Source organism: Jaculus jaculus, chromosome 4 (genome assembly GCF_020740685.1).
Source record: "Jaculus jaculus isolate mJacJac1 chromosome 4, mJacJac1.mat.Y.cur, whole genome shotgun sequence".
Classification (NCBI taxonomy): domain Eukaryota; kingdom Metazoa; phylum Chordata; class Mammalia; order Rodentia; family Dipodidae; genus Jaculus; species Jaculus jaculus.
The window spans coordinates 85,400,896-85,428,236 of NC_059105.1; the positions used below are offsets into that span (position 1 = coordinate 85,400,896).

Sequence of the window (27,341 nt, forward strand, 5' to 3'; positions counted from 1 at the left end):
AAATAAAGTATTTTCAAAAACTAATGTTGGGGCTAGAGAAATTGCTTAGTGGTTAACGTGCTTGTCTGCAAAGACTAAGGACCCAAGTTTGATTCCCTGGTACCCATATAAAGCCAGATGCACAAGGTGATACATGCATCTGGAATTCATTTACAGTAGCTAGTGACCCTGATGTACCCATTCTCTCTCTACCTATCTTTCTCATCCTTTCTCCCTTACTTTCTCCAATAAGTAGAGAAGTAAAATATTTTGGGGAAAACTAATATAAAATTTGACACACAAAAAAGCTATCTAATAGTTCAAAAGAGGAAAAACAAATACTGGAAGAAGAACTGTGAAAGTCCTTATTTATGAGTTGTCATCCAGAGAGGATAAAATGAAAACTGGAAGCCAGGTGCACTCACTGGGCTTATGAACACTTTCCTGCAATGAACTTCCACTATGCAACACCTCTGAATTCCCAAGATTACACGAGGAGTTATAAGTAAATAAGTAGTATCGGTATTATTTTTCAAAAGAAGGTGACGTTCATAGAGAAGAGTTTTGGCAAAACAAAGTAGCTGGTAGAGAAGGCAAACCCTTAAAAAAAGTACAAAGTATTAGGGAACAACTTTCCAAAGTAACTTTTTAAAAAAGATTTTAATTTTAGTTGCTTATTAGAAACAGAGAGAGGAGAGAGAGAGAGTGATAATGGTCATGCCAGGGCCTCCAGCCACTGCAAACAAACACCAGACGTATATGCCACCATGTGCATCTGGTTTACATAGGACCTGGAGAATCAAATCTGATCCTTAGGCTTCACAGGCATGTGCCTTAACAGCTAAGCCATCTCCAGCCCCAAAGTGACATTTGAAGAGAAAATAAAAATAAAAAAAAATTAAACATGTCAGATTATCAGATTAGAAGTCAACAAAATATGGGGAAAAAAGATTTAAAAATCTTGGTTGGTATTACACTAATGGAGCTAAATTTCTTGAAGGAGACTTACAAATGACTATAATTATTTTTTGGAACATGCACAATTAATAAGTGGCAGATGACTCTCCAAAGGAAACCATTAGAAGCACAGTTGAAAACAACCAGCCAATGTATGTAGGACCCAGAAGATACAGAGTTTCAGAGCACAGTGAAATCAGAGAGCACAAAGCAAGTTAATAGAAAAGCTTGCAATATCTTGGGAAACCACTGGCTCTAGATCTCAAGAGAGTTATAAAATCTGAATAAGTAAAGTTTGGCAGTGAAATATTGTTCTGATACTCAGCCTAGGACTGTGAGGTCAAGATCAGAATTCATCTCAGAGATAGGACAGTCCTGAAGACACAAAAAGAATGATTTGGTTGTCAAAGGGGACAGATTGGAGACAAGGCAGAATATGACTTGGGTGTCCTTCTTTCAAATGTGTTTGTATTTTTTTTTTGTATAATCACATTTCAGATATGCCAAAAAAAAAGTCCATTTGAGTCATTCAAAGATCTTTATAGTAAAGTATCACTAGTTTATCCCTCAGGTATGAATGTGTGTTAACAGTAAATTGTATCCTTACACATATACTTATAACTCAATAATATAGTAAATGTATAATACAGCAGCAAGAGTTTACTTTTGCCCATGTCAATTTTGTTCTTTCAGGCAATCACAATCCTCATTTCCCATGGTTAAAATCATTAAAACCTGGGGCATGGCAAAATTAATGTCAAAAGGCAATCTTTTTATGGCACATAATTGCTGACACTTTTTCTATGAAGTGGAATGTGTCAGAGAAAGCATTCAACAGGTTATCCTCTGTTCTAACTTGTACTTTCAGAATACAAACTCTGTGTGAGCACAGAACACCCAACAGCCCCCAGAGACCTTAGCGACACACGAAAAGAAAATCCTTGAGCTATAAGAAAAATTCATTACCTCTACATTTTTCTCCTGTAAATCAAATTAAAATGTATTTTATTTAAAAAATAGGGAAGAAATTATCTACAGTCAGCATTTATTAATTCTTATAACAAGCATGAATATAATAATAATGATAAAAATGGCCCTTAGTTAACCCTTTGTATCAGGAACAAAGAGGTACACTTCGTATTATATTAACTGGCCACTATAGTTATTATACTAATATACATAACTGTAAAATATTTCATTTTTATCTTCACACAACACACTCATATAATTTTATAATTTAATAGATATCTAATTTCTGAGATATTTTCTACCATACATAAGTCTCTACCTTGAAGAAGTGAAAACATATGGGGTGTGATTCTAACCTGTTAATGTGGTAATGGAGATTAAACATAGAACCCTTGAGAGTGCAGGGCAGGTACTCTACTGCTCGCTACTTTGAATGGCTAATTCCTATTTATCCTTCCTCATTCAGGTTGTATCCTTATACACAGCTGAGTGAGGTACCTTCCCACATTGCATTGCTCATCATTGCCTGTCTGTCCTCATCTCACACTGTAGCGTGACTTTGCTGGCTGGAACTCAGACTTTGTTCCTCATTGTCTACCTAGTGCCTGCACACTGCTTGATATCTAAAAGTTGATCACTACACACATCTTAAAAACATCAATGTCACAACATCTTTGGTATTCAGTATATTATGAGAACAACAACAAAATATCATTGCAATTTTATTCACCATTAAGACCATTTTAAAGGCACAAACTGATTGCCTTGTCTTCTGCTGTATTCAATAAGGTAGATAACTGATCTAATCAACACACGGTATCTAGCTGGGCTCTGTGGCACACACCTTTAATCCCAGCCCTTGTAAGGCAGAGGTAAGAGGATTGCTATGAGTTCAAAGCCACCCTGAGACTACATGGTGAATTCCAGGTCAGCTTGGGCTAGAACGAGATCTTACCTTGAGAAAGAAAGACATACAAACAAACAAACAAAACAAAACAAAACAAAAAAAAAGGAATACACAGAAACTGGAATTGGAAAAGATCAAATTGACATCTCTAGATACATAATATCCATCATTATATTGAATTATTTAAAGTAGGAAAAACAAGGATTACATTTAACTTGATGCAACATTGTTGGTAATGAGAGCACTAGAGTAAAATAAAATATATAAAAACATATTCCAGATTACTCTATAAGAGGATTTACGAAGATAAGCACGCTGTTCAGCCTGAATAAATCAGTTTCCATTTCTTCAAAAGGAAAAGTTTTAATGAAGTTATCATTAAGATGCATTTTGTCTTTATAATTCTATCATTCTAATTTTACTGTTCAATTAGGTGAAAGCTAAGATTCAAAAATTATAAATGTGATTTTGATTTCCTCTCCATTTTTTTTTTCTTTCCAGTTTCACAGGCTTCTGGAGGTGTCAAGTGGGGAGGGGGTAAGAATTAGGTCTCTTTAAACCTGAATAGCATACTAAATTTACTAAGTGAATTCAAGGTAGGAAGATATCATCTTGTTCAGGTATAATTTAATAATCAATTCAAATAAGTTCCAATGATTTAAGTGGAATGTGAACTACTGATCTAGAACTTATAGGAATACTCTGTAAATCATATATATACTCTCTCATATTTCAAACATTTTTTAGGAAGAAACTAAATTGAGCTTGTTAGACTGAATTTAAACAAAATTCAACAATGAGTTAAAAACATGTCATGGTTTAGAACTTAAATGTACCTAAAAAGCTCAAAATATGAAGGCTTAGTGCCTAGTTGGTGGAGCTATTGTGAGGTAACAGAAACTGTAGGTGGTTGGAAGACTTTAGTCACTAAGACTATGCATGCTCAAAAGACTGTTGCCATCTTGGCCCTTTTTCTTTGTCTGTTTCTTAGCTTCATGAGGTGAACAGCTTTGCTCCTCTATGCACTCCAGTTATGATGTTCTGCAGGGACAAAAGAATGGAGCTGAGATACCATGACTGAAACATCTGAAATCATACGCCAAAATAAAATGTTAAAAAAAATAAAAAGTTTTCAGGCTGGACGGATGTCTTAGCAGTCTAGACACTTGTCTGAAAAGCCAAAGAACCCAGGTTCAATTCCCCAGTACCCCATAAAACCAGATGCACAAGGTGGCACATGTGTGTAAGAATTGTTTATAGTGGCTGGAGGCCCTGGGATGTCCATTCGTCCATCCCCTCTCAAAATAAATGAATAAAATATTTTTTTTTAAGAAATGTTTCCTTAAGCTGAGTTCTCTTGGGTAATTTTCACTGTAACTGAAACCTGCCACACACCATAGTATCATTAATGTACCTCATAGCATAAGTCATAAAATGTTCAAGGCCATGGTAGGAAGATGGCTCAGCTATTAAAGGCACATGCTTGCATAGTCTGACAGCCTGGGCTCAAGTAATCAGAATACACAGACCAGAAGGACAAAGTGGCAAAAGTGTCTAGAGTTCATTTGCCACGGCACTAGGCTCTGGCATACTCAAGCTAATTTATTCTGGTTCTACTCTCTCTTTCTCTCTCCTTTTCTTCCCCTGTCCACCTGCAAATAAATAAAAATAGTTAAAATGCAAGGCCAAAATCTGTCCCAATTTTAGCACATTAGCCACTGGGAAAATGTATAGCAAGTCAAACAAAAAAGTAACACACGTTAAAATAATTTTGGAGCTGAAAATGCTAATCTAAATAAATACAGACACATACACAAAGCATCTTACTTCTACATTCTCTAAGTAGTGTTGCCAAATTCAGAAAGACTGCTGCCATTTCTAGGGAACTGCTGAGTCAGGAACATGAGTCAATGTATAATCTCTTAGAGGACAGAAAAAAAAATGTGCAAAACCAAGTACCATGAGGCTGTCCACAAACAGACACAGGTGCTTGGTGCATGATGGCCAAAGCTCCTCTAGTACTCCAAACATGAAGAACGCATCCTCCTATATGCATCATGATATACTATGTCTCCTGGTACACAGATTTTATATCCAACAACAAAATGCTGCCTGTTTTTATTGGGAACACAGGGACACTACAGAGACTACCTGATACTATATGTGACCAGTGATGACTCTGAAAACATACAGAAAATTTTCCTACTTAGACAGGAGATATAAAATGAAAATAAAATTAAGCAAAATAAGAGGAAAGGATTAAAAGAATTCAAGCATTAATGTATGTATGATGTATGTATGTATGTAAAAAGGGAGACTGAGATGCCCTTTCTTCAAAAGGATTTGAAATCTAATCATCATTCCCCAGTGATCTAGATATAGTCCTTCTCTTAGGTAGGCAGCAAGAATCAATGAGAACTAGGCTACTCATACTTATTTTTGGCAAAAGAGGTCATGTAATTACATCTCATCTATAATCAACAGCTTAAACACTATGCTTCAAGATGGGTCATCCTTTAGACAATACAGAAGTAATAGCCCTCTTTTCTTCCCTCCAGACCCTGTCTGATAAAGGGACATTCTCCATATTTTTTTAAATTAATTTTTATTTATTTATTTGCAAGCAGAAAGAGAAGAGAAACAGGGAGAGAATGGGCATGTCATGGCCTATATCCACTGCAAACACAGACACATGTGCCCCTTGTGCATCTGGCTTATCTGAGTCCTGTGGAATCAAACCTAGGTCCTTTGGCTTCGCAGACATATGCCTTAACAAATAAGCCATCTCTCCAGCCCCATTTTCCATGTTTTGATGCCACTCTACCCCTAACACTAATAAATATTAAGGTGTCTCAGTTTCTAAAATAACTTCGTATTACGTTATCTCTTTTGCCAGTTGTTTCCAACAGCAAAGATTACCAGACTGCAGTGTTTCCCGTGAGTGGCAGTGTGAAGGTCCCTGCTAAGAGCTGAGCAGTCAGTCACTGATCTTAGCTCTTTTTCAGACACAGCCTTGGGCATGGAAATAACAAAGTGAAAACTAATCAAAGCAAAGCAAGGTCAAACCGGGCCTGGAATCTTTATTTGTCAGGGGACATTCACTCTATCTGAATCTCAAATCACATCCACTCTATCATTGCCTATTAAAAGCCTCTTTCTCTTTAATCAGTTATCACTGCAAAAAAAAAAAAAAAAAAAAAAAGCTAGAAGTGAAAAGCTTAAAATGGTTTGGGTTTAATGGCTAATAGCCAGTGTTTATCTTAGTGTGAAATGAATATTGTGCTTTTGAAATTTACCATAATCATAATGATATTCTCTCCTGTGCAGCAGTCAATAACTGTACACACTGTTCTAGGTCTAATGAATGTACAGCAATTCTCCCTCAGTGAGTGGCACCAACATCCTTGTTTGGCATTTATATTACATCTTCACACAATGTTCCACAATAGATCTCACATCTTGTTCATGGTTATAATGAATAGCCATGCATTTTAATTCATACTCCTTGTTTCACTGTTTTCTGCCCACATTTATTTGAATTTGGCTGCACAGTCTGAATCAACAAGCTCCATCTCCAAAGATTGCACAAGCTTAAGAAGTTGTGTTCTCTTTCAGCTTTAATATATGCCAATGTGGAAAGTCAAGATAAATTGAAGTTGAGTCACTAATTCAATAAATAATGGTGACATTCCTGGTTTGTAAGAGAAAGAGTTGTCATCTTTTAATGTTTAAATAAGATCATTATTTTGTGATATAAATTTCCATGAACCCCAGGAATGTTGATACTGCAAGACTAATTGAGGGTGAGTAGTCAACATTTTCTTACACATTCCATAGTCCCAAAACTTTACCCTAAACCTCTGAAAATAAATATAAAGGTAAATTATTAATTTCTTTATTACTGAATTATGCCACAATTTAACCAAAACTTCTTTTGCCAAATTACAATTACTTAATGCTCACATTTAACAAATAATTGCCTTATCTATAACATTTTCTAAATTCTTCAACTCCTACAAGCCTTAGGCAAGATTGTGACAAGCACAGAGCCAATCATACCAAAATCTCACATCCAGTAATGGAACCATATCAACTTTATGTATAAGAAATAAAAATGATTGCACTGACTAAATTTTACAAAACATAGCAGTAATAGTCCATAGAAAAATTAATGTGTAAAATACCCTCATGATGTGTTTTTGAAACTTTAATCTTGACAAATATAGAATAAATGAAATGGTACATGTACCAAACATGAATGTTGATAAGCCTACTCCATTATAAAGCAAACATCAATTAATTGAAGCAGAATCTAGCAAGGCTGAAGTAACAGTCTCAGAATGCTGAGGAGCATGAACAGCCATCTAAGTTTGCTCAGGACTTCCTTGTTCTCATCACTAATATGCCCTTATTTCAAGGAAACCTTCCAGTCACAGGCAAACCTGGATGGATGCTCACCCTCCATCAATACTTGTTAGATTTTTCAAAGTATGAAAACTCTCTTCAACTACCTGTCAAATTAAAATGATCAGGTAAGATTTTATATATAACTGGATCATAAAAAGCAGCTTTAGTTTAAGAAGTGATCCTGAGTCCCTAAAAGGTTGAGTTTTATTTTGACTCAATAAATTATTGATATTGTTATCTAAAGAGGAAAAACTTACAGTTAAGAAGCTATAAATATTTAACAAGCATATAATTTTGTTACTGGGAAGAGGCTACTTTGAGACATCACATCCATACAGATCCACCTAACAGACTTTTACCCAACGAAAAGCTGTGACCATTAAGTTCTTCAAAGGCCAATGAGTCAGAAAGTATAATCAGGAACTATGAATAAAATTGTCAGTGGTAGTGTCTTATATATGACACACTGGGCAGTTTATTATCACTGTTTTCTAATGGGTCATAAAGGACTAATGAGTGACTGAAATTAATAAAGTGAAATACTATTAAATGGTGTTAAATAGGAGAAGGAAGTATGGACACATCTCAGTTAGTCACAAGTGGATATACTGCTCTGTGATTTCCTCTTTAAGAAAATCTGTATCTATCTTTCACTATTAAGAGAACAGTCAATAGCTTGTTGAGAAATATTTATTATTTTCAATATATTTTTCTTTGGGTATCTTAGCCTCATATAAGTAGAAATTCAACAAGAAGGATCCTAAGACCCTTTTTCTTTATCACTGTTAGTCACAAGTAACAATTTTGAAACCTGGAGCATTTTTCATTACTTCCAACAGTCACACAGTTCCATCAGCCTCCCATTTTTGAACAGGACTCAGTTACCTCTGCTATGGCCTGTTGTACCAACCTAATGACTATTTTGTCTCCAGTCTCAGCCTCACTTGGTCCATCTTCTACCTGCAGCCAGAGGGAGCTTTCTATCAAGCAAGTATAATGGTATGCTTCTGCTTAACTCCTTTTAAAGCTTTATTGTCTACTCAGGCCCAGATTATTACTCAGGGGTCATTCTAGGAGCCTAGGCTCTTCATTAGTCACATAGTTTTCTTAGCTTACTCAATAATTTGCAATGTCTCCCACAAAATAAACCCTAAGGGTTTGCACCTTCTGTCTGTCTCTCTGGCCAGAGGCCCAGTTCTCAAAATACTTCTGATGAGATTCTGATTCACCTACATGAATTTTCTCATCCCATATGTTCCAGAGAACCTACCAGACCTCCTTGCAGCAAATCTGGGTCCACTCTTCCAGATCTCTCTTATAACCTCAAGTGTTTGAATACAGCAGGTCAATACTGAATTTACCTCAACTCTATTCTGTGTCTTCCTCCTTAAGCAGCCTTCTACTATCTTCAGCCTAACCTAACATGGGCAGTTTCACAAGTATGATTGACTGATTTCCTATAAGAAGCAATTCATGACTCAAGTAACCTTTTTATAAAAAGACAACTCTACTGAAATCACTCAAAAACAAAACCATAAAAAACTGGTCATGTTTACTGGGACCTGTATAATATACAAAGAAGAGCCATGGCATCACGTTCTTGTACTCTTGGAAGAAAAGACAGAAATGGCATCCTGGGCAGCAAAATTAAAATCATCACAGATATGATAGAGAACAAAGAGCAACAGTTGTGAGCAGTATAGGAAGAGGAGCATGTTGTTTCCTCCAGAAAAAAAAAAAAAAATTACAGAATCAACGGGACTTTCAACAGTATGGTAGGAACTGGACTGGAGGTATCAGTACAAAGATGTAATGCAAAGGAGACATAACTAAGCCAATTGTGGTGGTCTGTGCTTTTAAGATCATATTGGGAAGCTAAAACAGAATTGTCATGAGTTGGAGGCCAGCTTGTGCTACACAGCATGACCTGGTCTCGAAAACAGGGTTGGAGAGATGGCTTAGCGGTTAAGGCATTTGCCTGTGAAGTCTAAGGACCCAAGTTCAGTTCCCCAGTACCCACATAAACCAGATGCACGCTTCTGGAGTTTGTTTGCAATGTCTGGAGGCCACTCTCTCTCTCTCTCCCTCCCTCTCTCTGTCTCTCTCTCTCTTTCTCCCTCTTGCTGTCTCTCTGTGTGTCTCTCTCAAATAAATAAATAAATGTTAGAAAAACAAAACAAACAAAACTATAACTACTTACAAGAGATAGGGTACAAAATAAAGACAGCCTTGCCACAAGCACAAAGGAAAAGATTATAACTATAGGAGCAGAATAATGAGAGTAAAGAAATGTACAAAAATTGAAGTGTTACGTTGTTTTTAATAGACTAGGTGGAGAAATCATATACCAGGAAAAGGACGGGACAGCTGGGACTGGGGGCATGGAAAGAGAGAAAAGGTCTAAAATAGATCCCATGGGGAGTGAGCCTGAGAGGACAGAAAAGACAATTAAAAAGACTGCCAACTAGCAGCAGAAAGCAGACTGAAGTTTGAAAGCATCTCTTGTAATGAGCCAAATCTGCAATGCCTTGCTTCCCTCCAGCAGTGCTCTCTCCCTGGGGAGAAGAAGCAAAGAAAGCAAAAGTTGGAGGGAACCTACCTTAAAATTTTACAGAATGATCAAGGATGCAAGGCTATTGATGACTACAAGGAAAATATTGCATAAAAGCCCAAATTCTTTGAATCAAGTCTGTTCACTGACTAGTATTCCCAAGGAAATAAGGAAAGTAATAATTGGAAGTCTTGGCCTGAAAGGTGAAATTTTCATGGAAATTACAAAGCTACCAGTTTCTCACATCCTTCTCCCCACTATCCCTGCTGAGACCACAGGACACTGGAAGAAATAAAAACTAAGGAAGACTAGAAAATTCTTGGCAAATGATTGCCTTAAAGTGGCCAGTTGTACAGGGGTGGGCGGAGCAGAAGGAGATATGACTAACATGAACCTGGCAACTGTCTAGACTTGTATAGATTTCCAAGACATTAGAATACTAACTTCCAAACAAATGCGTTTCACCTAATAGGGTAAAAAATGGTAGGACTTTTGTCATATACAGTGTAAGGTTTGTACATTCTTACTCTGCAGCATCCACATTCAGGGTGGCTCCTCCCACTTGGGAATGTCTGCACCTCACATTCCACATTGGTAGCTCTGTTCCCAACTACCCCGCCTTTTTGTTTCAGTTACCAGATTCAATCAAGATTACTCCCAACTCAGGCCTCAGCAGCTGTTCCTCAGTGCCTGCAATGCTCTATTCCTGGACCAGCCAGTAGGTGTCTCTTGACAGCCAGGACTTAAGTGCAGTGTGACCTCTTCAGGACCATTCTCTGAAATTAATTTAAGAGCCTCTATCCATTATTATCCCATGACCTGACTTTAATTTTGTTTTATTTTGCTTCATTTATCCTTGACAAATGAGGAAATCTTGCTTATTTGCTGATGTTTGTGGTCTGACTCTTACACATTGAACATGAACCTCAGTAAGAAAGGGATTCTGGGCTGGAGAAATGGCTTAGTGTTTTAGGTGCTTGCCTGCAAAGTCTAAGGACTCATGTTCATTTCTCCACATCCCACATGCACAAGGTGATGTAAGCACGCAAGGTTGAAGATGTGCACAAAGTAGTACACACATATGGACTTTGATTCTAGGGGCTGGAGACCCTGTTGCACCAATTTCTCTTTCTCTCTCTCTCTCTCTCTCTTTCTTTCATAAAAGAAATTTTAAAAGAGATTCTGTCTAGGTTGGCATTATATCACCTTAAGTGTTTTAAAATACACAGCATACATTCAATACTTGGCTGGTGAATAGATGATGATGATCTTTGTTCTTTAAGGCTAAATATGATGGAAAATTAAATTAAATAAATTTATTCATAAGTATTTGTACCAGAAAACATGAGAATTATAAAAGGTGGCTTAGAAAGAGAAAATACCTTAAAAGTTGAAACTATGCACATTTCAATAAAACTTTAAATGACCACATACATGTAAAATGTATTGTTTTAACCAAGATGTTGAGCTGAACATGTAGGTTTTACAAAGTACGAACAGTTTCAGATTTAATTTTTTCATGCATATAAAATGTTATATAATTTTTTCGCAAAATAAAATATATAACTTAAAAACAATGCTAATGCTGTGTGCTTTGGTTCATTAAGAGAAAAAGTGGAAGCTGACTTTATACTCTTTTCTATAAAAGGCAATACTGAAATACAAAACTCAGTCTCCAATTAAGTTTTGCACTGCTTATGGAAAGTAAGTGCTGCCAGTTAACTGATAACAAAAACAAGAGAGAGATCATGTTAAAATAAAACAATAATCCTGGCCAGGCATGGTAATGCATACCTTTAATCCAGCACTTGGGAGGCCAGTATAGTCAATCAAATCAATAATACTAATGAATAACTGTGGTTACAAAATTACTTATGACCCAAGGTAGGGCACTGTTTGCTAACCATGACCCTCATAAGTTATAGAAAAATGTCTTTCAATATTTCCTTAAGATAACCATCAGAATACATCATATGTGGCTGCATATTCTATGCATGTACATATGGTTATATGTACATGCATTTTTGTATAGTGTCATATATGTGAATTACTGAATGAGAGACATTCTGACATATTCAATTGGAAACCATCTACAAACTTCCTGGCCACTTCAACAGTATCAAGATCAAGAAACAAAATAAGGCTGAGGAATTCTTCATCTTCTGATGGTGATTTTGTAGAGACATGCTTTCACTCTTATAATCATACACAGTATTCATTGGAAAATGGATGGATGGAGAGATCCATCCTAGGTAAACAGACCTAAGAAAAGATTTTTAAGATTGCCAAGAAAAAAAAATGTGCTTTTTTCACTGATTGGAATAATAATGAGTTAATAAACTATGAACAGATATATGTAATAAGTATGTATATTTTTCAATGTAAGATCTCACTCTAGCCCAGGATGACCTGGAATTCACTATGTATTCTCAGGCTGTCCTTGAACTCATAGTGATCCTTCTACCTCTGCCTCACAATTGTTGCAATTAAAGGCATGTGCCATCACGCCCAGCAGAAGTATATTCTATAAGAAATAAATTAATAAAAACTTGTAACATGTTTCTAAGCTCCAATATTATATTATTATTTTGAAAAATAGTATGTATAAAAATGACATTTCAATTAAAGCATTTCTTGGACTAAGATCCTTTGTAATGTTTTTATTGTTTAATAGTATATAGTGTGTCAGAAAAATAGTTATGATTATTTCACTTCTAAATTACAAAATTGAAGATAGGATTTAAATCCTAAACTTGTGTACAAAAATCAAATTTCAGATTTAATTTGATTTGATAAATCAGTTGTTACTGGTTTTGAAATCTGAATTTAAACTAAGCACTAATAATAACAATAGTAGTAAAAAGTAATTTTGTTTTGGAAATTATGATACCTCTACTTATGTGACAGGTATCCAAAATTGCAATGGCTTGCTTATTCCCTAGACAAAAGTAAAAGTTACATAATCAAAAATCATACATCTTAGTTTAAAACCTAAATTTATATTTCTAACATTGTTATTCTTTTTATATAGCAATTACTCTTTTAGATATTGACAGAAAAAATTAAGAGCTAAAATATTGCTTGCATTTTTAAACACATGGAGAAAGAGCAAAACTCAAAATACAATAGGTACATATAATTATTTCTATAGTATATCATTCATCTCAAGCACGCAGCAAGCTCCAAATTACCTGAGCCTGATGAAAGCTGTAGTCAAAGTTCAACTGGCAAAATCTGCTGACCGGCTTTGAAATTAAAATGTTCTTGTGAGTGCACACACATACCCTCAGGGGATTTTCCACTGAGGCTCTACTTAGGACATATCAAACCTGTATCAATTATACCACATGTCACCATTCTTGATTCTAAGTAAAGAATCTACACACCAAATTCAGGATGATCAGCAAGTATTCTGAAGACTTTTGTAACATTAAATTTTTAAAGAGAAATCACAAGTATAGGAAATCCTAGGATATGAAAATGGAACATCAAAATCATTCCTAAGGCAACTTTTCTTTTTGTTCAGTTTTAGTTTTGTCAGTTATAATTCCTGTATTAATAGCAGACCTATCCAAAACAATAAATCTTAATTTTCAACATAGAATCAATTTTTTGCTACAAAGATGTAAGAGACACATCTTTAACTATTGCAACCCGAGACATTTAAGTCAATCATGCAGCTATAACATACACAATATATCATGAACTCACAGAATAAGAAACCAGATAACATTTCCATGTTTTTACTTACCAGTGGTTTCCACAATGCCTTCTAGGATGACGACAATCTCGAACTGTTCAGTTTGCATGCTTCGCTGGGATAGGTCATAAAAGGGGCTTTTGGCATCAATCACGTGGCAAATTGTGAGGGGGGACACAAGGAAAAGTTGATCTGCCCCTGTGCTAAAACCTACATCCAGTTCAAGTTGGTCAAGGGGAAGGAACTCACCCTCAGGTGTCTGCCGAGACTAGACAAGCACACAGAAAAAAAGAAGAAATCACCACTTGTACTGAAAATTTCAAGGCAGCCCAACAGTAATTTACATCATTGCCAACATTCTGCACTATTAATCATCTGCAGCAAAAATCCAAACAAATCATTATGCAGCCATGTTCTAGCAAATGGGCTAAAATCCCACACAGCTCATGCAGAACATACATGCATTATTTATAATATACAACTTGCTATAATTACCATCCCCTAACTCATGAGCTTTGGAGGAATGCCTGGCCCAACAATGGTCATTAGCACAAACTGTGGTACTGAGTGGCACATGCTGCTTCCTGACAGATCACTGCATAGTCCCTCACTGATGCCAGGTTGCCCTTTCCTCACAAACAAATCTCTTGGAGTGTGTTAATGCTGAAGAATGTTGATGTACCTTTTAAGATGTTTTGATTCATCAAAAAGAAAAAAATCAATAATTATTTTTTGTTTGTTTTGGGAAGTAGAGTCTCAATCTCGCTCAGGCTGACCTGGAATTCACTATGTATGTAGTCTCTGGGTGGCCTTGAACTCACAGTGATCCTCCTACCTCTGACTCCCAGGTGCTGGGATTAAAGGCATGTGCTACTATGCCTGGCTCAATAATTTGTTTTTATAAAGAGCAAAAAATGAATATACAATTGTGTTATGGACATAAAACCTTCACATAGTAAAATTTAAAGGCAGATATTATTAGTCCACAGCTTTTAAAACCCTGATAATAAGCTGAATTAGCAGTGCTTACTGTTTATCAATTTCAAACTGTAGTGGTGTATTGTGCTATCTTGAACTTTCTTGAGTCAAAATATAATTTTAAAAATCTCTATTTAATAAACATAGTCCAGTACAACTTTCATAAGTTATTAATGAAAATAAATAAAATTTAAAAAGGACATTAGTACTCAGTTACAGGGTAAATCCCTCTAAGGTTTAATTCAATAAAGTCTTAATTGTATGATAAGACTTTAATTAAAATTAAATATGACTTTGAAACTAAGCAAATCAATAAAGTAAACATATTTCTTGTATTTATGAATTTTCATTTTGTTTAACATATCTATTATACATGGTAGTAATACATGAACAATTACTTTAGACTTAATTTATAAAAAATGATGGAAACATGAGAGCTGAAGAGTTAAAGACTTATACAAAACATTAGTGGAGAACAGTGTTTTGCTGGCCATATGGGACTTCGACAAATCCCATATGTTTTAATATACTTTTTGAGGAACTAACTTAATAAACAAAAATGAATTTGTAATATTTGTCCAGTGAAATCATCATTTGAAAACAAAGCCTTCCTCTGAGAGTTGTGAGATATACACTGGCCTTCTTTGTTGAATCAGCTTGAAAATTCTGAGAAATGGCATAGCAACTCGTTCTTCCCGGCCAAACAGAAGGAGGAATGTCAGGCCGTGGTGGTTTATCATGGCAGCAATTGCCACAAAAGTTTTTAGCAGTAATGAAACTAAAGATTTGTGAAAGAAAGTCCAGTGAAAACATGAAACCACTTTTCTTTTCTACCTTAGGAGTTGTTAAAAATATAGAAAAGGGAGGAAAGGAATAAGAAGAAAAAGTGATTATGGGGCTGAAGAGATGGCTTAGTGGTTAAGAACATGCCTACAAAGCGTAAGGACCCAGGTTCTATCTCCAGGTCCCACATAAGCCAGATACACATGGTGTCACATGTGTCTGGAGTTTGTTTGCAGTGGCTAGAGGCCGTGGTGGGCCCATTCTCTCTCTCTTTCTGTCTCGAACAAACAAATAAATAAATCTTTAAAAATAAGTAATAGTGGGGCTGGAGAGATGGCTTAGCGGTTAAGTGCTTGCCTGAGAAGCCTAAGGACCCCGGTTTGAGGCTCCATTACCCAGGACCCACGTTAGCCAGATGCACAAGAGGTGCATGCGTCTGGAGTTCGTTTGCAGTGGCTGGAAGCCCTGGCGCGCCCATTCTCCCCCCCCACCTCTCTCTGTCACTCTCAAATGAATAAAAATGAAACAAACAAAAATTTAAAAAAAAATAAGTAATAGTGGACAGAAATACATTTGTAGAAAACTTGTTTGTAAAAAGACAAAAGCAGCAGCTTTGGCACCAATGTTGAATAAAAATAGGCATTCCCAAGCCAGCATTAAAATATGTTTTAAACTCTTTAAGGCACCTATTCCAAATATATTTCAATCTATCCCCAAATTGGTAAAATATGGATGTGGCCAACATCTTTACAACTTTTTATTGATTAATATGATAAAATAAATGAAAAAAAGCAAAACAAAAGTCAATACAAACAAAGCCGTGTGCCATTATTCCCTCACCTAGCAATTATGAAACAGGTGCTGTATAAACACAAGGTGATATTCTCATATGTATATAATTAGTGGCCAAAATGTGCTCCCTTTCACTGACTAGTCTCAGTTCTGTTTTCTAAACTCTACAGCAGTCAGGACAACTATGAGCTTTTGAATTGTCAATATGTCATTTATTTTCAATATTTTCTCCAAGAAATACATTTTTCTAGTTATCATATATATATATATATATATATATATATATACCAATATTAAGATATGCCTTCTTTTTGAAATATTTAATATTGATTCCTGTGTATCATTCTAAAAGACTTTAGAGTAAGATGTGATGCTTTATATTCCCTAATTATTTAACAACTGAAGAAAAGGAGTGGCCTAAAAAACAATCTCTCAGGAGAATGTCAGTCTGAATTAAGAAATATTTTATTTCTAGCAAAGTAGTTTATAAAGATATTGGTAATTTAGAATTGAGGATACATAGTCCCATTACATTAAGACTCAATTTGGCTTAGAACTTAATTGTTTAATCTATATACTCAGAATAATAGTATATGTAATCCTACCTCTCCCTACTTTACCCCATCATGGCCAACTCTTTGCTTAAAATGCAGGTCTTCCAATTGTGTGACACTGTGAAAAAGATTTTAATAACAGCTATGCAAGATGCTTCTTTTATGCTTATATTTTTCAGATAAGTGACTCTCCATACATATGCACTGGAATTGAATTCCAGTGGTATTATATGATTTAACATCTAGTAAATTGACTGAGACATACCACACATAACTATAGCTTTATTGTCCAAGTTTCCCACTATTATGTTAGTCCATTAGATATTTCACCTATAAATATGTTCACTTCTCTGAGTTTTGTTTGCCAGTTTGACTCAATGATTGACTCAGAAGTCTATTCATAACTGGATTTAGATAGAAGGCTTTGATTCAGGTCAAAAGTGAAGGTTGTTGTGTTTGCATGATGGGAGCTTGGGGGTCAGGCAATGTTTGAAGTCCAAACTGCTGACTAGAGCCAAGTTATGTTATCAGTAGTCAGCCAAAAACTTTTGAAGATACAGAAAACTATAGAACCTACTAAACCCATCTTCAGAAATACATACATTCTTCACTAGGCTGCTAAATAATTCTAATCCAGGAGCTCTTAATTCTCACAGAATTCCAGAGATTGGCTGGAACAAAGTTAAATACAAGTTTGAATATTGAATAAATGAAGTAAGAGAAGTTGAGAAGTTTTGTTTAAAGAACTATGACACATAAACACATACACACACAGAAAAGGGAGAGAGGAAAGGATAGTTAAGTCACTGCAATAAAGTCATTAGTAACCCATTATTTACGAATATGATTAAACAGTACTGATATTCCATTAGCATCCTATCTTATTCAACTACCAGCCATTCTGTATAACCTAGTGACATTTGATAATAGGCTAAATATTTTTTATTTAAAGACAAGTGAGCCTTTATTCTTTATGTCATGACACGACTTCTGACATAGAAATGTTACTGATAGAGCTGTGTCAAATTGGTACATGTATCTGCATCAGCTCTTTAATTCCTAACTCCAAATGGAGCACAGAATCATGACTATTTCCTGCACACACATAAAAGTGAAAATAAAAGTGGATTAAATTAATTCAAATTGTTTTCAAATTCAAAAAACTAGCTAAAAGTTAAGGTGGCAGATTATAGTAAGATATTTACATTTCAAAAAATCTGATTACAGAGGTTGACTTCTTTTGGCAAATAAAGATTTAGAATCATAAAATGTTTGTAATGAATGAGTAAACAAGTAAAGGTAGGAGGAATGACAATGAATGGAAAATCAGTAGGTCTTAATAATTACCACGTAATTTAATAAAGCCTCAATTTCTTCCAAACCACATTTAATGCCAATTTTACAAAATCATACAAAAGGGAGTAAACACCTTTCCAGCCTCCTAATTCAGGCTAACTAATTTTAATTTTGAGGTTATGATAAAGCTTAAGGATATCTAAGGCTTAAAATGTTTACTGTCTGAAAACTGCAATTTGAACACCATGGATTTTGAAATTACTTTGCTTAATTTAAACTGTGGTAACAATTTCTAGTTATTATTCACACTTAAACATTCTATTTAATAACTGTTTTAATTATATGCATTTTATATTTGCTGCAAAGGATCTCTAGCTATATTTTAAGGTTTGTGCCTCTTTCTCTTTAGAGGGATATGTATACATTTCAAAGAATAAATTGCCATGTGACTTTAAATCACCTGGGATTCAAAAAGGCCTACAAGATTATCAAGTAAAATTCTGAATACAGATGGAAAATAATCACAAATAACACCTATCCAGAAAGTGCCATCACAGTCAAATTCTTTTATACAAATAGCTCTTGCAGGACAGATGAAAGACAAATGAGGACTTTTGCAAATAGACACACACACACACACACACACACACACACACACACACACACACCTGGGATATACATTTAGCACTGTCCTTATATTATCAGACCTGCACTTGGCCATCGTTGTTATGGACGTTAGAGACCAAGTATCCACATTCATAAGTTCACAGTTACACTTCACTAATGCAATCCATGGCCTTCCTTATTCCCATCACTGACCTGTCAGTGTGTTCTGTCCTAGTTTGAAGTAAGGTAAATGGAGTCTTGAATAAAACATATACTCACCATCACCTCACTTTCCAGATTTTCTTCTTCCATATTCTAAGGATTGCTACACATCCTATATCTCCCACAATTCTCCACTGGCAAGGCTCACACAGAGCCAGTGATGAGGGAAGTAGATAATCTTTTCTACCATTCCTCTTTAAAATGTGTCCTATGTATGTGTGTGTTTGTATATATAGAGTATATGTTGAAGGCAGAAAGAAAAATAAGTGAAGTCAGAAAACTATATAGAAGCTAGCAGAGGGATTTAGGCAAAAACAAGTTCCAGCATCAAGAATTAAAAAAAAAAAAAAACATTGATGAGTCAAAGCATTTATGAAAATGATTTTGCCACTCAGATCAAATGATAAGTAAAGTAGAGAATATAGATATAGCATTTCATCTGAACTCCTATGGAATTGAATATTTAATTTGGACTTCTTAAGCATGAAACTTCATGTGCAGATGAAATGGCTATAACCAATGTCACATCTAAAATAAAGATTTGTTGATGCTCTGTTAATTAACCCATACATTTTCATGAAACAAATGTGCCTTATTTAAAATGCAATGCAATGTACCTTGTAATAGATTATGTGAGCTTTTTATACTATTCAAATACAAGGGTAGCTTTACAATTCCCAAGAGCCCTTTGTGCCCATCATAATAACTATGGACAGGATGTATAACCCTGTTTGAATATTCCTTTCTTACTCAGCAAATAACCTCCCATCTACCAAATGCCTTTTCTTGCTTCTGTCTATTATTTGTTCTTACCTACTGCTGTTTACTTGCAGGCCTCTAAGTCCCTTTTATTGTTCATACTTTATTTTCTGAGCACAAGCCATTCACGACTTCTGAAGACCAATATGAAAACTCAAAACAAAACCAAAAAGCCTTTACTAGCATTGGAAAAAAGAATACTCCTTACAGATTTTAGAAAGAACCCAAGATTTGTACATATTAGAGGACTGTACTCATGTGGAATCATGCAAAGCCAAGCTAAATACTATGTTATTGCTTCATAATTAATCCATTAAAAATCACTACAAACATTATGGAACTCCAGAGAGTTCCAAAGTACAATTGGACCCATTGAGTATTTTGGCTGAAAGGTTTAAATTATGTTCAGATATATTCATTGGTAGGTTGATAATTAAAAAAAAAATAGGTAAGGACTATGTTAAGATTTTAAAAAGTCAACTTTAATCACTGAAGCAAACCAAAAATGAATCCAACAAGGCTCAGGGAAATTTTGTGGAAGAGGGGGCAGAAAGAATGTCAGAGCCACATGTTGGGTCATGATATACAGAGACATTTATCCTACCCATAACTGTGGGCTAACTCCACAATGCATGACCCATATACCTCAACAAGGAGGGGCCAAGGGGAGGGGGTAGGTCACGGATGAGCCTAATAATGGTACCAAACTGACTGTATTTGCTGAATACAAAACTAATTAATAAAAAACAAACTTTTTTTGATATATTAAATTATTTATTTATTCAAAAAAAATAAATATTTTTAAAAAGGGAACTTTAACCAAGATTAATTGTTGAAAAAATGTAAATAATAAAAATAAGATTATATCCATTGAAAAATACAATCACAGTTAAGTTTAAAATATAGAACCAATAAATATGTCAAAAAATTGTCTAAAAATCTTGGGTCACAGGGATCACTGTGGTTAATTTAATAAAATGTTAGATTAGGGCTGATGATGTAGTTCAGCATCAGAGTATTTTCACAGCATGTAGGCCCCGGGTTAGGTCACTTACAATGTAATAAATAATTGCTAGTGATGATGATGAGAAAAGCTGGGCTGAGATACAGCTCAGTAGTGGGGTCTTACTTTGATCTAGGTTCCCAGCACTGTGGGTGGAAAAAGTTACAATATATGAAAAGCATAAAGAGCTTAATTGCTTTCAGATAATATTTTATTTCTGCTGCATCTGAACAGGATCACACTCACATGGGGATAAGTTAGACACCATCCAAGTTTGAATATTCATATGAATGGAAAAAAGTTTGAGTACAAAAGAAAATGTAGATGGTGTAAGAAGAGAAAGAAAAGTCATCTACTACTTTTCAATAAATAAAAATTGAGGGTTGCTAAGCCAAAGTCCCCAAAATATGATAATTTTGGCAATTAATAAAATATGATGAAATAAGATGATATTTGCATGAGAAAAATCAATCCTTGTCTCTCAAAATATGAGTGCAAAAATAACTGAATTTTTATTTACTTTATATCAAAAAAGGTTTTTCTGGCTATATATGACAAGTCTTTGATTGGACATTTGAAAATTTCTTGAATAGTCATCAAAGACTATCTCCTTTTTCCTCTACCAAGGACAATCAAACATTATCATTGAATTAATAGGAAGGAAAAGTAAGATTTCTAAATCAACATTAAATCACAAGCTCAGCATTTCAGCCAAATAAATTCCTAAGTAATCGAGGCATTTAGCATTTAGCATTCTAAGGATGATACATTGAGTTAGCACAACTATGGTATAAATCATTCTCTATACTTTAGGTTGAAAAGAAGACAGATAAAATAAATAATTCAAGTAAAAATTAATATGATGAGAAGGAGAATGCAATGAATATTCATATTGAAACATCTTTCTCTACCTCAATTTATAATTAATTAGGTTGCAGATCTTCAAAAAAAATGACTATCAATTATATCCTTTACTTTTTTAATATACTTTGTTCTTTTTCTAAGTAGAGAAATGACTGACATGATTGTTCAAAGAAAACTTATTTTCAAGTTAGAGAGCTTGGGAGAGTTTAAATAAAAATTGCGTTAGTATAAGTAAAAATCCCAAATAATTTAGGCAGAAAGGTTAGAAACTTTTTCATCCAAAGTCTGGGAATTCAAAGTAAACATGCATGGAAACCTTCACAGTCACAATATTAGAAAGTAAGATCCCTCTACTCAGTGGCTTCCCAATCATCACAAGTGCTTGATAATGATTAAATGAAACTATTTTAATAGCAATGAAGACTCTTTCATTCAGCAAATAAGAAAACATCAGTAGAAAAATGTTATTTAAATTGGGCATAAGAAGTGCATTCATGTACTATAATTATGATCAATTATTATATTGGTCCTATTGCCTCAACGTCTATATATTCTGTATTGAAGACAAGTAAATGCTTCAGTGAAAATGTTTGAAATAGAAAAATGAATATGCAAAATTGAATAAAACGGGAAATTTGTTTAAAACTGGAAAATGAATGTGTGTAAAAGAAGAAAATGAGCAAAACTGATAGCAAAGTATTTGAACTGTTGGATTTTGGTGCAGCTTCTCTCCCATAGCATACTAGATTGTTTTAGGTCATTTCAAATATCTATCACAGAAAATGGGGACAACTTGTTAAAGACAAACAGCTCTTCTAATTTTACTTCATGTTCTTAGTACCCTCATAAAACACAGCTTCACTTCAATAAAATCTAAAAAAATGGTAACAAAATAGAAAAGTTTATTTTAGCTATCATGGCTCTCAGAAAAAAAAAAAAAACAAAAAACCTAAAGCAAAGTAGATTAACTGGCTTGCTGGAAGATCTTCCACTGATCAACCCACTTTCTTCAAAAAAAAAAAAAAAAAAAAAAGAAAGAAACAAACAAAAAAAAAAGAAAAAATACAACAGAGACTATCACTATTGTTTTGTTTAAATATATATTTGATACCATATGTTAACTACTTTTACTTTCAATACTGACATTTTCCTAAGAACCCATCAGTAAAGGGCAGTCTAGCAGTTTCCCTATATTATAACTACATGTTGTTTTTATCACCTTGTGTTAATATAGCACCTGCTCCAAATTTGTCAGCACTGTAAATATTTGATTTTTTGGATCAAGACACTATTATGGTATTTGTGGAAAATGACATTCTATAGAAAAGTCATTTTCAGTAATATGCACCATTACAGAGATTGGCCTGGGATTCACTGTACACTTCTTTGTGTATAATTAATACACAGATTGCTTCTAATTACATATGGATTTTTTAAATTAAGATTTTATAATGTCTAAAAATATATAAAATATGTTGCTGTAAGAATAGGTTTTATTAAATAACCTTACATGGTTTAAAAACAATAATCTTTGAAACACAATTTTCAATTTACACTAGACCAATCAATATGGTAAAATACTCTGATGAGAGGCTCAAAATGATTCCTAACCATAGATGCTTTGACAGACACTGAGGTAATATTGTAACAAAATGCACCTATCTGCCCAGTAGGCCTAATCTAATGAAAGAGATGATATCTTTTAATCTATACACAGGAACAAGCACATACAACAATTACCATTGTAATACATACATCCACAAAACACCTGCTTGGCTTGATCCAACAACCACTCACTTCAAACATTGGTCAAGATAACAATATGCTAAGTTAAAATACAATATTTGTATACCACTGAAATCAATTATAAAAAAAGAGTATAGGCAACTTAAATTACCTATGCACAGTCATATTTATGCAAATATACATCAGAACCAAGATGAAAATTTTCACTCTGGCATAAAACGTTTATTTACTAAACAGCATAGTAAGCATGCATGTGATGGGAAGTGACAGGGCAAGTGAGCTGCTTTAATTCCAGCACTGCGTTGGGCAACAGGGTCAGGAATAATTAGGGAAGACCTTATAAGTGAATAATGAAAATGACACAGGAGCAAGGCCTTTCTTTTGAATCATGTAAGATCACTTTTAACACAAACTAAATTGGAGCTGTGTAAAAGGTCCTTAAATGGTGCAATCTGAAATTTCAAAAGCAATGTTTTCCCTCAAATTAATTGGTTATCAAATTGATATTTCATGAATTCTAAGTTGTGATTTGAGCTATCAATCTCTACATAATCTCAGATAAATCTCTTTCAATTATGAAATATCCATTTATGGTCATTTTCCATTTATTAACATTTAAAAACCACTAATGCAATCCCCTCATGAAATTAAAATAGGTTTTGACACCTGGAGGTCAGCATCATCCTTCCTCCCCAGAGCCTAATGGGAGGAGAGTTTAGCTATGACTTCTCTGGTCTGTGGCAGTGGCCTGTAAACACAAAAAGGACCTTGCTTTAATCACGACTCCGTGAGGTTTGTTTTAGCTTTTACACCACTGATGGAAGGAAGCAATCTTCTTTAATGGATGTTGAAAAGCTTCAAGTGAAATCTGTAATTGACAAAGGCTTCATAGAAACAGGCAATTAGGAATAAATTAACAAGAGGCTCTACAGGAAGGGCACTCCAGCTTTCACAGAATTCTCCTCTAGGAAAATATTTAATAAAAATAAAAACTTTTTTTTAAAGAGCCAGGCATGGCTTCATCCACTTGTTAACTGCTCCCTGTGTCAGTAAGTTTGTTCAAAGGATTACCAAAGACAGAGACATTAAACTATGTCTTAAAGTACGCCCCACCTGCTAATATATTGGGGGAGAAGGTCATTTTTTTTAAGAGTATGAAAAGCAAGCTCAAAGCAAAAGTTGACCCAAGTTCAGTATTGAAGTCTTCAAATAAGAGCTTGAGTGCCTTAAGTTTAATGGAGTGTTGTGGCTGACCACAAATCTCAGGAGCTCTCCGCAGAAAGCCTCAGGGTGGTGGGACAGAGCACCTGCCGCGCTCAGCTCCAGCAGCCCGCACCACTCCTGCAGTATTTCCAGTTCAGAGAGAGCTGCCAGACCATCGCAGGTGATGGAGAAGAAGAGGAGAGAGCCCCGGGCCAAGACCTGGACTGACAGCCACGCTGTCAGCCCGGCCATCCTCATCCATCTTCTCTCCCTTCCCTGCCCCCAAAGTTTACCTTTAGTTCCAGGGACAACGGAGGGAGAGGGGTTGTCATGGCGCCCGGGTGGGCAGGGGGAGGGAGGGGACACTTACTTTGAGCAGCTTGCAGCGGATCTGCGCCGAGACCATGTGGCTGTTGCGCAGGTTGCCCACCCGGAACATGAGCGTGAGTTTGCCGTCCCTCATGGAGATCACCGCGTGCTCGCTGAACATGAGGGTCTCGGCGCGCTTCTTTGGCTGGGACATCTTGATGAACATGCAGCCGATGAGGAAGGCGTCCACGATGGAGCCCAGGATGGACTGGAAGAGGAACAGGATGATGCCCTCGGGGCACTTGTCGGTGATGTAACGGTAGCCATAGCCGATGGTGGCCTCGGTCTCGATGAAGAAGAGGAAGGCAGAGGGGAAGTTGTAGACGTTGGCCACGCAGGGGGTGTAGTTGCCGACGTGGGCTTTGTTCAGGTCGCCCCGGGTGTAAGCGATCACCCACCACATGGACGCCATGAAGAGCCAAGCCACGGTGTAGGTGAGGATGAAGATGAAGAGGTTCCAGCGCCACTTGAGGTCCACCAGCGTGGTGAAGAGGTCGGAGAGGTAGCGGCTGGTCTCGCTGCCCAGGTTCCCGTGCTGCACATTGCAGCGGCCGTTCTTGTCCACGAAGCGCTGCCGCTTCTTTTTGGGGACCAGCTGCTGCTGCTGTGGGCCCTGACCCGGACCCTGGGGCTGCAAGCCCGAGCCGCTCGACGAAGTGGTCACTACCTGGTAATCGTCCCCAAATTTCCTTCGGAGTGCAGACATAATACGGAGGGGCGAGCCAGATTCAAACGCGAAGCGGAGGCGCTGAAGCCAAGCGCTGTCAACCAGCACCAATGAGGAGGTGGGGGCGGGGGACTTGGGGGGTGCGAAAGCTGGCGTTCCTGATGGAGGGGGGGAGGGGGACGCACCCGGCAGGTAGCCGGGGTCTCTGCCCCGTGTAGATGCCTGTCCTCCCCTGGGACGGAGGCCTTCTCGGCCAGTGCAGTCTTAAAAAGAAGTGTTCTCTCACACTCCGGGCAGAAGGGATGCAGGGAGCTGGAACCCAAGTACAATTTTGCCTCCAAGCTCTTCGAGGCTCCTCTTTTCTTCCCCCGCCACCGGCATCCCGGGTCACCTCTTACCTTTCCACAGCCCTACTACCTACCGCCTGGCCTGCAGCACCTCCAAACTAGCTGCTTAAAATTAATGAGCTGACAAGCAAGTGGTCCCACCCCACCTACCTGCCAACTCACCAGGACGCTAAGCTGCGTTACCTGCCTGGACCAGACCCTCCCCCCTCCCCGCGGCTCCCCGCTCGCCCGCCCCCCAGCGAAGGCTCCTGGCTCCCTCAGGCACTCCCGCCTCCTATCTTTTAGCCAAAATCCCGCCCAAAGGCATGTCGGCTGTCCAGTGCTGCAACGCCCCCTACCCACACCTTCTGGGCTCCGATCCCCCGCCTGGGACTCCGGAGACCCGGCCGCCTGACGAGCGCGTGCTATCGACTTTGCCCGCGCGCCCCCAGGGCCCTGGGGCGGACGCTCACGGACCACCACGCCACCCCCGCGCTCGGGCGGTGCGCGGAGCCCCGGCGCACACCCAGGGGGCGGGAGGCGGCGCCGCGAGCCGCAGGGGCAGCCTGGCCTCGACCCTGCGCTCAGGGCTGCTTCCCCTTCTCCTACTTTTCCTGGTGTTCCGTGCTGGGAGCCAATGCAGGTGCCGCCTCAGGCTCCACACCACCCCCAGGGCACCACACTGCCCTCCCCGTGCGCTCAGCGGAGGCTGACTTGGGCGCGAGACTCCGGGCTTCCTTGGCACCGAGCCTTCTTTCCAGGCGACCGCGGTGCTGCCGAAGGAGGTCGTAGCCTAGAGCTGCAGGTCAGACTTTCAGGTTGACACACAGGCGTTGCTCCGGCTTGTCCTGTGCCTCGCGATAGAAACCCTGGCGTCTTCCTTCCTGGGTCCCCCCAACACCCCGTCCGCGCCTCGGTGGCCCGGGTGAAGAATGCAAGGCGCCAGCAGAGGCGGCGGGAATGAGGTGTGTGTGCTGGTGCGTGTCATCAGCTGCAGAGCCGCGCAAGCCCCGCCTGTCCCGCCCCCCCCCCCCCCCCCCCCCCGCTCCACCAGCCTGAATTGCACCTCCGCGCCTCAGTTGAGCCTGCAGCGTCTGGCGGCTCAGGAAAAGAGAGCCCCCTCCAATGAGAAACAGCTCTAAATCTGCTCCCAAACGTCAGCCAACTCTCTTTCCTCGCCCCCCTGCACCAGTCAGAAAGCCCCCAACAAGCAACAAACGGTGCTCTCTCGGAGAGGAGTACAATATGTCTCTAGATCTAGTGCTCTCACTTCAGCGCACGCTAGGGCTTGGAAATGAATTCATAAATTGGGATCCCATCCATCCCACCAGGCTCCCAGATAGGTACACCCAGAGCCCAAAGTTGCACACACAGAGGAGCGTTAAAGATGGGAACAAGGAGGAAGGACAACACTAAGAGGCAAACTCCCAATCCTTTCTGGAAATGGCTCTATTAGAAAGTCTCCGACTATTGAGAGTTAATGCGTGGCTGTAATTGAGGGAAAAGGCTGGGCTTTAATGGCCTCAGCCTGGCCGTTAACTAAATGGAGGGGCAAAGTGCAGAAGCAGCTAATACAGTGTCTGTGAGTAAATGCCAGTCCATGTACCACATTTCATGTTTGCTTGAAAATAGACTCTTATGGCATGTCCCATGAAGCCCACAAACTTAAAGTTGATAATGGTGAAAAGTCATCAAATTATGTG

The 27,341-nt window shown here is 37.5% G+C and overlaps 1 protein-coding gene across 4 annotated transcripts in view; it reads right to left on the minus strand.

Annotated features, from left to right (window-relative positions):
* Window positions 1-25,846, minus strand: part of Kcnj3 (potassium inwardly rectifying channel subfamily J member 3) — a 169,403-nt gene extending 143,557 nt beyond the window's left edge. For 2 of the 4 annotated variants that reach the window (XM_004651849.3, XM_045146681.1), the window contains exons 1-2: window positions 24,647-25,846; window positions 13,522-13,738 (exon numbers count right to left, since the gene is read on the minus strand). In XM_004651849.3, coding sequence (XP_004651906.1) covers window positions 13,522-13,738; window positions 24,647-25,351 — 922 coding nt within the window. In that variant the 5' untranslated portion in view covers window positions 25,352-25,846. Of the gene's footprint in view, window positions 1-3,689; window positions 3,854-13,521; window positions 13,739-24,646 lie in introns of those variants that run through there. The other 2 variants (XM_045146680.1, XM_045146679.1) reach the window with 2 other exon arrangements.
* Window positions 25,847-27,341: the final 1,495 nt, after the last annotated feature.